At 40.6% G+C, this 15,682-nt stretch overlaps 1 protein-coding gene across 2 annotated transcripts in view; it reads right to left on the reverse strand.

The window, feature by feature from the left end:
* The window catches only part of LOC139420370 (coagulation factor IIIa), a 73,179-nt gene that overhangs the window by 7,639 nt on the left and 49,858 nt on the right, over window positions 1–15,682 (reverse strand). The window contains exons 1-4 of one of the 2 annotated variants that reach the window (XM_071170398.1): window positions 2,377–2,755; window positions 1,981–2,089; window positions 1,253–1,446; window positions 805–989 (exon numbers count right to left, since the gene is read on the reverse strand). The exons of the other annotated variant lie outside the window; for it this stretch is intronic. Of the exons in view, the coding sequence (XP_071026499.1) occupies window positions 805–989; window positions 1,253–1,446; window positions 1,981–2,089; window positions 2,377–2,446 (558 nt within the window). The 5' untranslated portion in view covers window positions 2,447–2,755. Of the gene's footprint in view, window positions 1–804; window positions 990–1,252; window positions 1,447–1,980; window positions 2,090–2,376; window positions 2,756–15,682 lie in introns of those variants that run through there. 2 annotated transcript variants of the gene reach the window in all.

Here is a 15,682-nt window from a genome sequence, read left to right on the forward strand (position 1 = left end):
ATTCTGGGTTGAATCGAAACAATAGCTGTTGAGGACTTTGCAAATGCTATATAGGCCTAAATAGCATAATGTAATATATATTAATGATAAAGTATGGTCACATTTCATTTGCTCTGTTAAACCTACCCTTTGGAATGACATATATAGCAACAGTGAATCTATTTTGTTTTTAAGTGGAGATTTTTCAACAATCATTCTCACAATTGCACATTGGTTATAATCAGTGACAAATATCATAGCTTGGCAGGGCTGGGCTTGGTTATAACTCTGGATAGGAGTGAAAGGGTAGATAAATTCTCCAGTAGGAGGTGCTGCCAAGCTTATAGTTATTTTTTTTCTGATAGTGGATATTACGTTGAAGATCTGCCATTGTTTTAAAGGTACAAATTCAACATATTTCATACAAGGTTTGTCTATGTTGAACATTGGTTACCATGATGACATAATCCTGCCCTTAAAACAACAACAATTACAATTTATTTTCCACCTAGATTCCATGTCACAATATGTTAAATTACACTGAAACAACGTTGATTTAACCTCTTTAACCTCTTTCTGTTCTGACCGATTCAGTGGGAGGGAAAGATTTCCCATGCAATATAATCAGAAGTGAGCTTTGCAAAGCTTATATCATCCACTGCATTTAATTTAATTATATTCCTTGACTTGCTCCTTTAAAGGAGCTTACACGATTGACGAATGTCCTCTATCTCACTTGGTTCGGCCCCAGGCTCTAGTTCTTTGAGGAACTGTAAATATCTAGTGTAGGGCTGCCATTTTTATTACCCTCCCCTTTCAGCTTACCTTGCCCGTGCTTGTTGCTTTCCCAAAGGTGACTTTGTACTGCAGTTCATCAGCGAAGACGTCCCGGATGGTTCTCTGTTGGTTCTGCTTATTGAACAGGGCTGTGAGAGGGTCTTCTACATACAGGGTGATCTTCCTTTTGTCTTTGCTCACCTCGATCTTGAACTCAGGTCTGCCTATAAGCGCTGGAAGGGAAATAACAGTAGAGATTGACATGCTTGCTTGTCACATTTGGAGCCACTTCGCATGTGGAAAATATAGTATGCACTAGTATGGCAGTGCAACCAAAGGTTTCTATAACAATGGGGTGCTTGTCTGGGTAAATGTGGAAAATGTGTATTGATAAGACTATAGACAGGTGGTAGTTGGGTTACTTAGTGTCTTCGTAGGGACAAAATAGTATAAATGGTATGACATGTAGTGTAGGTGGCTGCGATGCAATACTTACTGTCTTCGTAGGGGGTGAACCTCTCTGAGGTTGTGTGGGGGAACTCTATGAGGTCAGAGTTCACACCACGTAGAGGTTCTGAGAGGACATCAGCAGAGTATATGGCCTTCAGGTCCACCAGAGAGTTGGACAGGTCACACTCTGTCTCCATAGTCCTGATACAGTGTTGGTTCTTCTTTCTGTTCTGACCGATTCTGAAATAAAGAAGATATTTATGATACAGTCACAACATCGTTCTGATACTGTTAGCGTTCCTCTCTCTCTGTTCTGGCCAATACTGAAATAGACATAATGGTAGGTTTCAGTCAAAGGATTATCATTATCTTCAAACATGTTTTTTTTGTTCTATTTAGGTCATTCATTGGGTCTGGATTGATATCTTAGTTCAACAATAAGAAAAGTACCACATTTTATTTTAATCTTTGACTTGCATTTTAATATTTATCTCATTGCACCACATATCACACAAATTGTACTTAAATAAATACAAAATGTGTATTCCTTATTTTGTTCTTGAACTATTCACCAGGTTAAGATGCTTCAATTCCTGAAAATCATTTTAGCGGATCTAAAGTGTAGTCTGATCACAACTTTCCTCACATTTTTCCTGCTCTCCTAAATCTTTCCTGCCCTCCAACACATCACCCCGACTCTTGTGTGTGTGTGTGTGTGTGTGTGTGCGTGTGTTCCGTAAACCAGTAATATCAGTATGTAAATGCTTTACTTACACAGAATATTCAACGGTGTATGAATAGTTGGTGGGTTTAGGATCCCACATAAGCAGTGTTTTGAAGTTGATAGACAACCAAGAAACGTTCTGTGCCTTGGGATAGTCCCCTACAAAAAAAAGCAAGTTCAGTTAACTACATGTAATGTTAGACATTGACAATGAGTGAAACTTAAAATAATTAGGTACAGTGTGCCTTTTCATGAGAGGGTCACAGGGTGCATTGCCTGTACTGTAAACCAGACTGGTTCCAAGAAATTCCCAACGAATAATTAGGACATAATGGCTTTTAAATGCAGTATCAGCATCATTTGATTAATCCATATTCTGTCGTTCTAGTGTACAGTGTTTAGGATTGTAGGATATATTTTAATTGTTCATGATGTTTCTGACTCACCTGAAACACAGTTTGTAAAAAAGAATGCAGAACACATTGTGGTAAAAATTACCCTTTCCATTTTCAACATTGTATATCCCAACAAGTCAGTGTAAAAACAGTAATCCCGTCGAGGTAGAGTTAGGTGAATGCGGAATTTAGACGCACACAGCAGCGGTGGTCTCAAAAGTAATACAACTCTCTCTTTGTTTAGAAAAATCCCTTTGAACAGGCGCGCGTCTCGGGGGGAATAAATGATGGCGAGATTAGAATGGGGTGGTCGGCGACGATTCACCTCTGATAATTCAGTCTCCTTGTCTCAGCCAGCTATATCTGTCAAACGTACTGTCTAGCGATATAAAGACGCGTGTGTCGACCAAATAAGGATTGTCCGGTTTGTGGTTTCATGCCTGGTGGGATGGGCTTATGAGAGTTTATTGTATTGCAACTTGCTGAATTGTATGTGATGAGAAAATGATCGTAGCCTGTATTTCAAACAGCAGCTGCTGTGTCGCTCCACCAATGTTCGGTCAAAAAAGTATCGACACTGAAACTGCAACAATTTCTAAGAATTACAAGGACAAGGACATCTGTAAATTGAAATGAATTCATGGATTTCACATGACTGGAAAAACTGATATGCATCTGTTGGTCACATATACCTAAAGAAAAAGGTAGGGGCAGAAAACCAGTTAGCATCTGGTGTGACCACTGTTTGCCTCATGCAGCAGGACACATTTCCTTAGCATAGAGTTGATCAGGCTGTTAAATATTGTCCCACTCCTTTTCAATGGCAGTACAAATTTGCTGGATATTGGCGGGAACTTGAACACGCTGTCATACACATCGATCCAGAGCATCCCAAACATGCGCAATGGGTGGCATGTATGGTGAGTATGCAGGCAATGGAAGAACTGGGATATTTTCAGCTTCCAGGAATTGTGTACAGATCCTTGCAACATGGGGCTGGGCATTATCATGTTGAAACATGAGGATATGGTGGCGGATGAAGGTCTCAACAATGGGCCTCAGGATCTTGTCACCGTATCTCTGTGCATTCAAATAGCCATCTATAAAATACAATTGTGTTCGTTGTCTGTAGTTTATGCCTGACCATACCATAACCCCACCTCCACAATGGGCTACTCTGTTCACAACTTTAACATCAGCAATCCGCTCTGCGTTTGAGGCCAGTTGGATTTAATGCGAAATTGGAGGCGGCTTATGGTAGAGAAAATGACATTAAATGATCTGGCAACAGCTCTGGTGGACATTCCCGCAGTCAGCACGCAATTGCATGCTCCCTCAAAACTTGAGACATCTGTGGGATTGTGTTGTGTGACTAAACTGCACATTTTAGAGTGGCCTTTTATTGTCCCCAACACAAGGTGCACCTGTGTAATGATCATGCTGTTTAATCAGCTTCTTGATATACCACACCTGTCAGGTGAATGTATTATCTTGGATGTAAACACATTTTTGAGAAATAAGCTATTTTTTCAGCTCATGAAACATGTGACCAACACTTTATATGTTGAGTTTATATTTATGTTCAGTGTAATATAATAATAGCCTAAGATATAAAGTGTGGAGATCACATTCATGACAATGTCATCATGCATTTTTTCTGGAATGGAAAATCAGTCTACTCACAACTGCTGTTCAGGAGTTTCCCCCCATGGGCTAAATTGTAGTGATAATCAGGGAGTTCAGGTTTGTAGGGTAACATTGGGTAACTAGCCACCCCTAAGAACAATGGCCAATTGCTGACAAAGCAAAGTTTGATATACATTTGGTATGTGGATGATGGTCATGCTTAGGCAAGCAAACTATGAAGGGGAATAAGTGGCTATAGTTTACACATTTTTTGTTATTTAAGAAAAATTTAAGAAAAGGCGCGTTTTACGCAAGTACTGGGGTAACTGGTTTTGCTGGGGAGGAGGGCGGATTATTTTGTGTGTCTCGCCTAGGGCGGCAGAACGGCCAGGACTGGGCCTGAGCACACTTGTTCCAGAGAGATTAATTTACCTGTTGGTGGAGGCAGAGTCAAGGTGAGACAATGGGGTAAGGGAAGCCAGCGGTATCCTGCAAACGGCATGGCATGATGCCCACCACAGGTATTCAACAAGAGGACATCTAAAGGGTGTTGTCATAAAAAAAATGTTGAGCAATATTATTAGTAAAATATATTGTAGGAGGCATCTGCATACTAAGACAAAGTCATGACAATGCCATATGAGTCACCTCATTGAGTGTTCAGACAGGCATCTTATTTTTAGTTGTTCTTTAATGGAATCAGTCATGCTTTCAATGGCTTCATGTCAATTTAAATGTCAAGTTCAAAAGCTTTATTGTCCATTAGGGTAAAGTGTCTAGTCTTAAAAAAACTGCCCGTTCAAGAGGATATATTGGCTGTGCAGCTTAGAAAATACATAATACTGTCGTCTGAAGACTACATTTCAGTGATTTTGTCCCTGTGGTATGCAGTGGTATAAAGCACTTAAGTAAAAATACTTTAAAGTACTACTTAAATAGTTTTTGGGGGTATCTGTACTTTACTATTTATATTTTTGTCAACGTTTACTTTTACTTCACTACATTCCTAAAGAAAAGGGATGCACTTTTTACTCCATACATTTTCCCTGGCACACAAAAGTACTGCCTCTGATCTGACGGACTCACTAAACACATGCTTAATTTGTAAATGATCTATGAGTGTTGGAGTGTGCCCCTGTCTATCCGTAATTAAAAACAACAAGAAAATGGTGCCGTATGGTTTGCTTAATTCATCTAAGGAATTTGAAATGATTTATACTTTTACTTTTACTTTTGATACTTTATATTTTAGCTATTACATTTACTTTTGATAATTATATTTATAAGTTTATTTAAAACCAAATACTTTTAGACTTTTACTCAAGTAGGATTGTACTTTTATTTGAGTCATTTTCTATTAAGGTATCTTAACTTTTATTCCAGTATGAAAATTGGGTACCTTTTCCACCACTGGCGGTATGTACAATTCACTCTCAGCCAGGAACACTTTTACCACTGCATGATGTCATGCTGAATTAAAGTGTGTTAACTCTTGGGCTGTCTTTATCCCCTCTAACTGGGGGGAGGGAGGGGGGGCAGTGGGACACAGACGAGGAAATACGTAGAGCGGGTTTGCTCTCTTTCACATATCAAGGCCAAACCTCATATGACTCAATATTGCAGACCTCTCAATGGTACATTTATACACTAATAAGTACTTTCAGAATACTTTTAGAGAACATGTTCTAGTATTGAAAATACAGATTTATTTCTTGGAGGCATGAAAATACGATCCATAAAATTAATTGTCAGATGCTCCACAACAAAAGAGAAATTAAATGACATACAAACTTTAAGCACATGTTGTGGATAACATGTCTGAGTTTTTATGGATTGCCATGACAACAATGTTGGTTGCTTACATTTTACTAATGGTGTGATCATTTTTGGTAGGCCTACAAGAGAAAGAATGACTCCCATCTTCTTTAGTTTTTAGCTACCAGTGTGGTAGAATACCAATGTGGTTGGCTCACTGGCAGTGGCACTCATTCACTCCAGAACCGATGCCAGGGGAGGCTTTCCCCCAATAAGCTTATGCTAATCAGGGTCTGGATGGTGCCTCACACAATCGCCTGTGGCTTTGAATGTAAAAACACTTACTGGAGAGTCTGAATACCATTACAGGAGCAGGAAAATGCCTTCCATTGAACGAGGCACAGAAAGCAGGCCAGGGACAGGCAGACCGGGCTCATTAGAAGATTATGTGTGACCACCGTTACTAGACTACTGACTATAGTCTAGCTATGACTAATGATACAAATCTGAATGCCTTTAGAAAGAAAAGACTGAGAGAAAAGAAAAGTGTTCGCACAGTTTCCATATCCAATACAGTTAGAAGGAGTTGCTGATTGACAGAGAGGACAGGTTGGAATGAAAAGCACACACATTCTCTCACAGGGGAATATTACGTTATATTTTCTTTAGAAAACTGTTTAATACACTTATAATACACTGTCCCTTATTCCCAGGCTAACCCTACAAAGACACAGGGAATTAAAAGCATGATGACAAAATGAAATAATATTTTTGAGGAAATTATAATTTACATAATTTACAAAGCATCACTAAAAACAGCTGATTCCACATTTATGCTGTGTGATTCACTCAACATTTAAAAAAATAATAATACCAAATACATACATATTCACATGTTCTGTTCATTTGTGGTTATAAGTCATGGAATAATACCAAACTAGCATCACTCAAACAACCAAATCTAAGGCTAACAGTGCTGTGTGACTCTCAATTAATTCATTATCAGCAATATAAAGGACGAGTCCCACTTCACACACCAGCCAGCACAGTAAGCATAGTCATTCACCATACATTACTGCTGGACGCTGATCTACTGTTTTCCTTTATGGACAATTAGGCTGAAGAATGCATGTGGAAATGACATCATAGGCCTCCTCTGAACTCCATTGTCTAAATATTTACCAGTCACGTCCATTGGGAAATGAGAAGATATTATACTGAAAGTCTGACTGCGAGCATGGCTTGTTTCTATGAAACTACTTAATTTCATGATCTTCCCCTCTCACAGTTTGCCAATAGTACACTCATAGAATGAGTAACATGAATTAGACTCAGTCAGCTCAATGAGGTAGCTACTGATGAGTAAGTGAAGAGACATGGTCCACATTTAGAACGGTCGGCTATCCCAAAATTCTATTCAGCTTGGTTGTATTAATTTATTTACATCCTTTCATTCCAAGTTGGAGGGAAAACATATGGCGGATTGGGAGTGAGTCAGTAAATGGGGTGAACGACTTGCAGGCTTAGAGGTTTAGTTGACTGATTCATTTTCAAAGGAGAATCTCTGCCATATAGGGGAATGGAACAACTTAATATTGTCTTTCAGTACAAGCTACTGTTCTTGTCATGGTGATGGCTGAGAGTCATTTTCTAAATGTCACATTTGGGACATATGTTCAGAGAGAAGTTGCGAGCCGCATGAAGAGAAAACGTATTTCCAGATGTCTCTGGAATTCCATTCATTGAACCTTAGTAAAATATATTAGGGATGATACATTGAAAAGCATAAAATTAGATTCAGTTCAAGGGGAAGTTCCATGATGTGTTTTTACAGGAATTTGATATTTTCTAGTGTTATTCTTCTCAGCAACACTTACACTTTTAATAAGTAAACCACCCCATTCACGAAAATGGTTCACTCCTACAGACAGTGAGACACGTGGCCATGGCTCGCTAAACCAGGCAGACAGGCATTGAGGTATTCAGTTACTGTTCGATTGAACGTTAGAATGGGCAAAACGAGTGACCTAAGCGACTTTGAGTGTGGTATGATAGTCAGTGCAAGGCGTGCTGGTTCCAGTATCTCAGAAACGGAAGGCCTCCTGGGCTTTTCAGGCAAGAACCTGTCTAGGGTTTACCGAAAATGAAAAAAATGAAAATCCAGTCAGAGGCAGTCCTGTGGGTGAAAACAATCAAATAACGGCATATTACAACAGTGGTGTGCAGAACTGCATCTCGGAACGCACAACTCGTCGGCCCTTGTCACAGATGGGTTATTGCAGCAGACGACCACACCAGGTTCCGCTCCTATCAGCTAAAAACAAGAAGAAGCATCTCCAGTGGGCACACGGTCGCCAACACTGGACAATTGAGGAGTGGAAAAACGTCCCCTGGTCTGACAAATCCTGGCTCCTGTTGCATTATGCTGATGGCAGTGTAAGGATTTGGCGTAAGCAGCATGAGTCCATGGCCCCATTTTTACTGGGGTCAACGTTACAGGCTCGGAGTGGTCTAATGGTGTGGGGTATTCTTTCCTGGCACACGTTAGGTCCCTTGATACTAATTGAGCAATGTTTCCATGTCCCAAATAATTTAGGCTGTTCTGGATGCAAAGAGTGGTCCGACCCGGTACTAGATGGGTGTACCTAATAAACTAGCCACTGAGTGTACATCTCACTTTACGAAATGTCACTACTCTCTGGAAAACTTTAGCATGCCTTGAAATCAGTTCATATGCCAAATTACCAAGTAGTTGTTTAGTTTGGCTTATTCTCTGTACAGTGCCTTGCAAAACTATTCACCCCCCTTGGCGTTTTTCCTATTTTGTTGCATTACAACCTGTAATGTAAATTGATTTTTATTTGGATTTCATGTAATGGACATACACAAAATAGTCCAAAAGAGAGAAGTGAGATGACACACAAAATAGTCCAAAAGAGTGAAGTGAGATGAATTTTTTTTCTTGTTTCAAATAATAATAAAAAAACGACAAAGTGGTGCATGCATATGTATTCACCCCCTTTGCTATGAAGCCTCTAAAGAAGATCCGGTGCAACAGCCCTCCCGGGTGGCGCAGTGGTTAAGGGCGCTGTACTGCAGCACCAGCTGTGCCACCAGAGACTCTGGGTTCGCGACCAGGCTCTGTCGTAACTGGCCGCGACCGGGAGGTCTGTGGGGCGACGCACAATTGGCCTAGCGTTGTCCGGGTTAGGGAGGGGTTGGCTGGTAGGGATATCCTGTGGCGGACCGGGCGCAGTGCACGCTAACCAAGGTTGCCAGGTGCACAGTGTTTCCTCCGACACATTGGTGCGGCTGGCTTCCAGGTTGGATGCGCGCTGTGTTAAGAAGCAGTGCGGGTTGGTTGGATTGTGTATCGGAGGACGCATGGCTTTCAACCTTCGTCTCTCCCGAGCCCGTACGGGAGTTGTAGCGATGAGACAAGATAGTAGCTACTAAACAATTGGATACCACGAAATTGGGGAGAAAACAGGGTAAAAAAAAATTAAAACAACAACAATAAAAGATCTGGTGCAACCAATAACCTTCAGAAGTCACATAATTAATGAAATAAAGTCCACCTGTGTGCAATCTAAGTGTCACATGATCTCAGTATATATACACCTGTTCTGAAAGGCCCCAGAGTTTGCAACACCACTAAGCAAGGGGCACCACCAAGCAAGGGGCACTATGAAGACCAAGGAGCTCTCCAAACAAGTCAGGGACAAAGTTGTGGAGAAGTACAGGGTTGGGCTATAAAAAAATATTTGAAACTTTGAATATCCCATGGAGCACCATTAATTCCATTATTAAAAAAATTGAAAGAATTTGTCACGGCAACAAATCTGCCAAAAGAGGGCCCCCCAACAGAGACCAAAGATAAACCTGAAGGAGCTGCAAAGATCCACAGCAGAGATTGGAGTATCTGTCCATAGGACCACTTTAAGCTGTACACTCCACAGAGCTGGGCTTTACGTAAGAGTGGCCAGAAAAAAATAAGCAAACATGCTTGGTGTTCGCCAAAATGCATGTGGGAGACTCCCCAAACATATGGAAGAAGGTACTCTGGTCAGATGAGACTAAAACTGAGCTTTTTGCCCATCAAGGAATACACTGTCTGGCACAAACCCAACACCTCTCATCACCCCGAGAACACCATCCCTACAGTGAAGCATGGTGGTGGCAGCATCATGCTGTGGGGATGTTTTTCATCTGCAGGGACTGGGAAACTGGTCAGAATGGAAGGAATGATGGATGGTGCTAAATACAGGGAAATTCTTGAGGGAAACCTGTTTCAGTCTTCCAGAGATTTGAGACTGGGACGGAGGTTTACCTTTCAGCAGGACAATGACCCTAAGCATACTGCTAAAGCAACATCGAGTGGTTTAAGGGAAAACATTGAAATGTCTTGGAATGGCCTAGTCAAAGCCCAGACCTCAATCCAATTGAGAATCTGTGGCATGACTTAAAGATTGCTGTACACAAGCGGAACCCATCCAACTTAAAGGAGCTGGCGCAGTTTTGCCTTGAAGAATGGGCAAAAATCCCCGTGGCTAGATGTGCGAAGCGTATAGAGACATACCCCAAGAGACTTGCAGCTGTAATTGCTTGTTACGTTCCCCAGTTCCTGTGTGGTTTTTGTATGTGTGTGTTTAAGGAAATGGCTTCCTGGAATCCCCCAAGTAGCTGATTGGTTGACTCCATGTCAAATTGGAACTGACCCCGCCCTCTCGTCAGAGGACGCAGCTGTCTTCAATTACCAACTCCTTCTCCAGCTATATAAGCAAGTGTTCTGTTACTCAGAGGCAGAGATGATTGCTGAGAGAAGAGGGTGATAGCCTGTGTTGGTTGTTGTTAGGAGAGAAAGCGATGATAAGTGTGTCCTGTCTTGGTTGTGGCTGAGAGAATAGAGCTGAGGGTGATAGCCTGTGTTGGTTGTTTCTTCGAAAGAGCTTATTGTTATAGCCTGTATTGGTTGTTGCTCAGAGAGATTCTTTGATATCTTGTGTTGGTTGCTGCTCAAATTGTTTGTGTATAGTGTTTTTGTAGCCGGTCCTGTAAAGGTATGTGTATGCCAAAAGGACTGTGATTAGTGTTTTTGTTCCCAGGAGGGAAGGGGAAGGCACCTTGGGAGTGCTTTGGCTAAGAGGCCTGCGGGCATACATATACCCGTAGTATATACTGTCTATGCACACTAGGTAAGACCTGGGTGGACCATCCCCTGTATTTTGGTTAGTGTGCCAGGTGGTGCTAGTTAGGTTAGTTGTGGGTAGGCAGGTAAGGTAGGAGAGGGTAGGTTAGATAATTAGTGGGTAGTCCAGCCCCTTTCCCCCAAATTACCGTGTGACGGAATAAATTCCCTGTAAACTGTAAATTCTCTGCCTTTTGTCATCCTTACTCGGACCTACAATCCCATACCTCTTTCACTCCATGAGGAGTTGTATCAGGGTGTTGCGTTCCCTCTTCCTAGAGGCGTACGTAACATTGTTGCAAAAGGTGGCTCTACAAAGTATTGACTTTGTTATGCCCAATCTAGTTTTCTGGGGGGTTTTTTTGTCTTGTTTGTTTCACAATAAAACATATTTTGCTTCTTCAAAGTGGTAGGCATGTTGTGTAAATCAAATGATACAAACCCACAAAAAATATATATTTAAATTCCAGGTTGTAAGGCAACAAAATAGGAAAAATGCAATGGGGGGGTGAATACTTTGCAAGCCACTGTAGCTGCTTGCTGAGATTCACTTGTATCTTGAGAAGGCTCCATCCATGAGTAAAATGTCTGCTGATTTCAGCATTCTCATTAGCAATTTACCCAACTATATTTTGCTTTCCTTCTACCCTGGTAAAGCCCCATCCTAACAAGGCGGTTATAACCTTCCCTGGTAGCTGCCAAAACAATTGTTGCTCGTCTTCTGCACCCTCAACTTTAACCATGCTTGATCCAAATCTGAATTCATATCAAGGACTAAGCAGGCTTATAGGGACCTTTGCATTCTGAATGGATGAAAACCACACTAGACGGAAGATGGACCTCTCTCTATATAACTTTCATTTTGTGACACAGCTAGGGGGTTCTCCCTCTGCTAAATTTGTTTGGTCTTTAAAGCCGACCCTCACATTCCATGTTTTTCTTTAGTGTCCAAGGAAATCCTACATTTCCTTTTCTTTTGGGATTTCTTCAGCACTGATGACCCAGTAGGTTGGGCAGGGTATTGAGATGCATCCTGTTTTTCTACCGTGTTTGTGTTGTATTTATCTAGCGTCTTCAGGTCTTTTGCACAGTGAGCTGTGGAAGTATACAAGACTGTTTACTTTAGTACACCATAATGATTGGATGGCGTAGTCATTATTTCAGTGGATTGTGTATTTAATACAATGTAATGTCACGCAAACCATATCCTGTTACAGAACAGTACATCAGTAGTTATGTAACAAGATGAGTTTGCCTGATTCACAGTGGGACTAGGAGGCCAATGCGAGTTTAAACCTGTTTGAATCAAAACAAAAAAGTCCCTTGACAGAAATAAGGTGAAGACATGAGCAATCCCAATAGTATTCTGTGGGTTTTAAAACGACTTTAAACTGTGAAATTTGATGTACAGATTTGACTTGGTCAAGAAGATGTTTGATGTAACCACCACAGGAGGTTGGTGGCACCTTAATTGGGGAGGACGGGCTCATGGTAATGACTGGTGTGGAATAGGTGGAATGGTATCAAACACATGGTTTCCAGGTGTTTGATGCCAATCCATTTACTCCGTTCCAGACATTATTATGAGCAGTTCTCCCATCTGCAGCCTCCACTGGTAGTCACCTACGGCGTACCGTACTCCTCCCTATATATTAATAAAAATTTCAGGAAAAATGACCAAACTGAATGAAATGGTGAAGAGCTCAAGTCTTAGAGTTAATTATTCTATGTTTCCCATACAGAGCCTTCAGGAAGGGGCGGCAGGATAGCCTAGTGGTTAGAGCGTTGGACTAGTAACCGGAAGTTCCAATCCCTGAGCTGTCATTGAAAATAAGAATTTGTTCTTAACTGACTTGCCTAGTTAAATAAAGGTAAAAATAAATACAAAAACAAGTATGCATACCCCTTGACTTATTCCACATTTGGTTGTGTTACAGCCTGAATACAAAATGGATCCAAAATATTTTTCTCTCACTCATCTACACACAACACCCCATAATGACAAAGTGAAAACGTGTTTTTAGAAATGTTTCCAAATGTATTGGAAAAATAAAATACAGAAATAACTAATTTACCTAAGTACCCCAGAGTCAACACGTTACAGTGGCGGCTCCTCGAAGGAGGGAGGGGAGGACCATCCTCCTCAGTGAATTTTTTTTTTAAATGGTGAAACAAAAAAAAAGGTTTCATTTTTAGATACTAAATACATTCACATCACCAAATAATTGATTAAAACACATTGTTTTGCAATGAAGGTCTAAAGTAGTGTCAACAGACCTCTCTAGGGTAGCACCACGGTATAGCTGGAGGACAGCTAGTTTCCATCCTCCTCTGGGTACATTGACTTCAATACAAAACCTAGGAGGCTCGTGGTTCTCATCCCCTTCCATAGACTTACACAGCAATCTAGAAGCATGAACTGATATGTTGTACACCCGATCAAAGGATCAGAGAATTAATCTAGTACTGAAAGCAAAAGCTACAGCTAGCGAGCACTACAGTGCATAAAATGTGGTGTGTAGTTGACTCAAAGCGAGAGAAAGACAATAGTTGAACAGTTTTGAGCAAATTAATTTCTTAAAAAATGAAGGAGAAGCAAGAGAGAGAGAGAGATAGCTATATTTTGTAGAATTTTCTTCACTTTCACTTACTTAGCTAGAGAATGCAGCTAGCTAGTTTAGCCTAGTCAAACACCCGGCTCAAACAGAGAGGGATGCTATGTTAGCTAGCAGGCTATGGCTTTCCAACACTGGACCTCTTCCAAGTCAAGGTAAGCTTTTGGTTTTATTCATTTATTGACACAGAGGCTATCCGGTTTAACTGCTAAACTGCTTGCTGACTACACTGTACTGCATGATTGTAGCATAATTACTAACATGTTAGTTCTAGTAGCCATGTTGACTATGACGTTAGCTAATATGGTAACATAGCTAACCGCTGTGTGTAGCGGTTAGCCATGGTATAAGGGTTTAGTTTGGAAAGGTTTTTTCACCTGGTTACAGACAGCTGTTGTGTTGTGCACTGAAGTCCACAAGAGTGCGAAGATGCGAGAAGGAATTATACAATGAGCAAAGTGATCATGCTGTTTGTTTGTATGGTGTTTGCTGGTGATCAGGGGTGTATTCATTCTGCTGGTTCTGTTGAAAAACATATCGTACACAGAAGCAAACGGAACAAAACCGGTATAAACTTACCTGAATTTGTCCAATAGAAGCTCTCATTTGCAACTGTTGGACGAATGATGACACTGTAGATCAGCTAGACACAGGCAAGAGTGTGCAAGGCGGTATTAATTCTGTAACTGTCTGCCACCTTGATGACTCAAATTTTCTCTCGACCTGTGCACTTACGTTGTAAACTTTAATTCGTAGGCTAGGTTGTAGCAACCTCATGATATGTATAGGAAATATTTTAATATCATGCAGTAGCCTAAACTTAGCAATGCTACATTGAGCTGGGTGAATGTAATATGAATGACAGTCATCCAATATGCTGTAATAGAAATAAGACCATGCTCATTAAAAATGAATGGTCCTCCCTTACCTTAAACGGCACCGACCGCCACTGATGTTAGACTCACCTTTGGCAGTGTTTACAGCTGTGAGTCTTTCTGGGTAAGTCTCTAAGAGCTTTGCTCACCTGAATTGTGCATTTAATGTTGTCTTGTTCAGCAACTCCAGTGGTACTCGGTGATGTGTTGTGTGGGATTTGCCCCAAATATAACTCTTTGTATTCAGGACATGAAGTTAATTTATTTGCCAAATGTTTTGCAGTTTTACTTTAGTGCTTTATTGCAAACAGGATGCATGTTTTAAACTTGGTCACCATTGGCCTCATGGTGAAGTCCCTGAGTGGTTTCCTTCCTCTCCGGTAACTGAGTTAGGAAGGATGCCTGTATCTTTGTAGTGACTGGGTGTATTGATACACCATCCAAAGTGTAATTAAAGGGATATTCAATGTCTGCTTTGAAGAAAAAAAATCTACCAATTGGTACCCTTCTTTGCAAGGCATTAGAAAACCTCTTTGCAAGGCATTAGAAAACCTCCCTGGTCTTTGTGGTTGAATCTGTGTTTGAAATTCACTTATTAACTGAGGGATGTTACAGATAATTGTATGTGTGGGGTAAAGAGATGAGGTAGTCATTCAAAAATCATGTTAAAAACTATTATTGCACACAGAGTGAGTCCATTCAGGTTAATATGTGACTTGTTAAGCACATTTTGATACCTGAACTTATTTAGACTTGCCATAACAAAGGGGTTGAATACTTATTGACTGAAGACATTTCAGCTTTTCATTTTTCATTAATTAGAATTTAAAAAAATCTAAAAACATAATTCCACTTTGACATGATGGGGTATTGTGTGTAGGCCAGTGACACAAAATCTAAATTCAAGCCATTTTAAATTCAGGCTGTAACACAACAAAATGTGGAGAAAGTCAAGGGGTGTGAATACTTTCGGAAGGCACTGTATCTATCATATTAAGTATGACACTGTAAGTTGATTTTCAACATTTATATTTATTAATGATCAACCACAAAACGTTCAAAGCTAGGTGAACAGCAAGTTAAACATGCAACAAAAAAACATTTGCTCCCCTTTCAATGATTACACTAAACACCCACAGATCTGCATGCAGTACATTCCTATTCATAATTATCACAATTACCCTCTCCACCAGGATCTTCTGAGCTCTGATGTGAGCAGGGCCAGAGTTGGCATGTTTGTTTGGTGGTTTGTAGAGTCAAAAAGAGGTCACAAAGGACTCAGTTTACGTGGTTCGTTT

Source organism: Oncorhynchus clarkii, chromosome 11, assembly GCF_045791955.1.
Source record: "Oncorhynchus clarkii lewisi isolate Uvic-CL-2024 chromosome 11, UVic_Ocla_1.0, whole genome shotgun sequence".
Classification (NCBI taxonomy): Eukaryota; Metazoa; Chordata; class Actinopteri; order Salmoniformes; family Salmonidae; genus Oncorhynchus; species Oncorhynchus clarkii.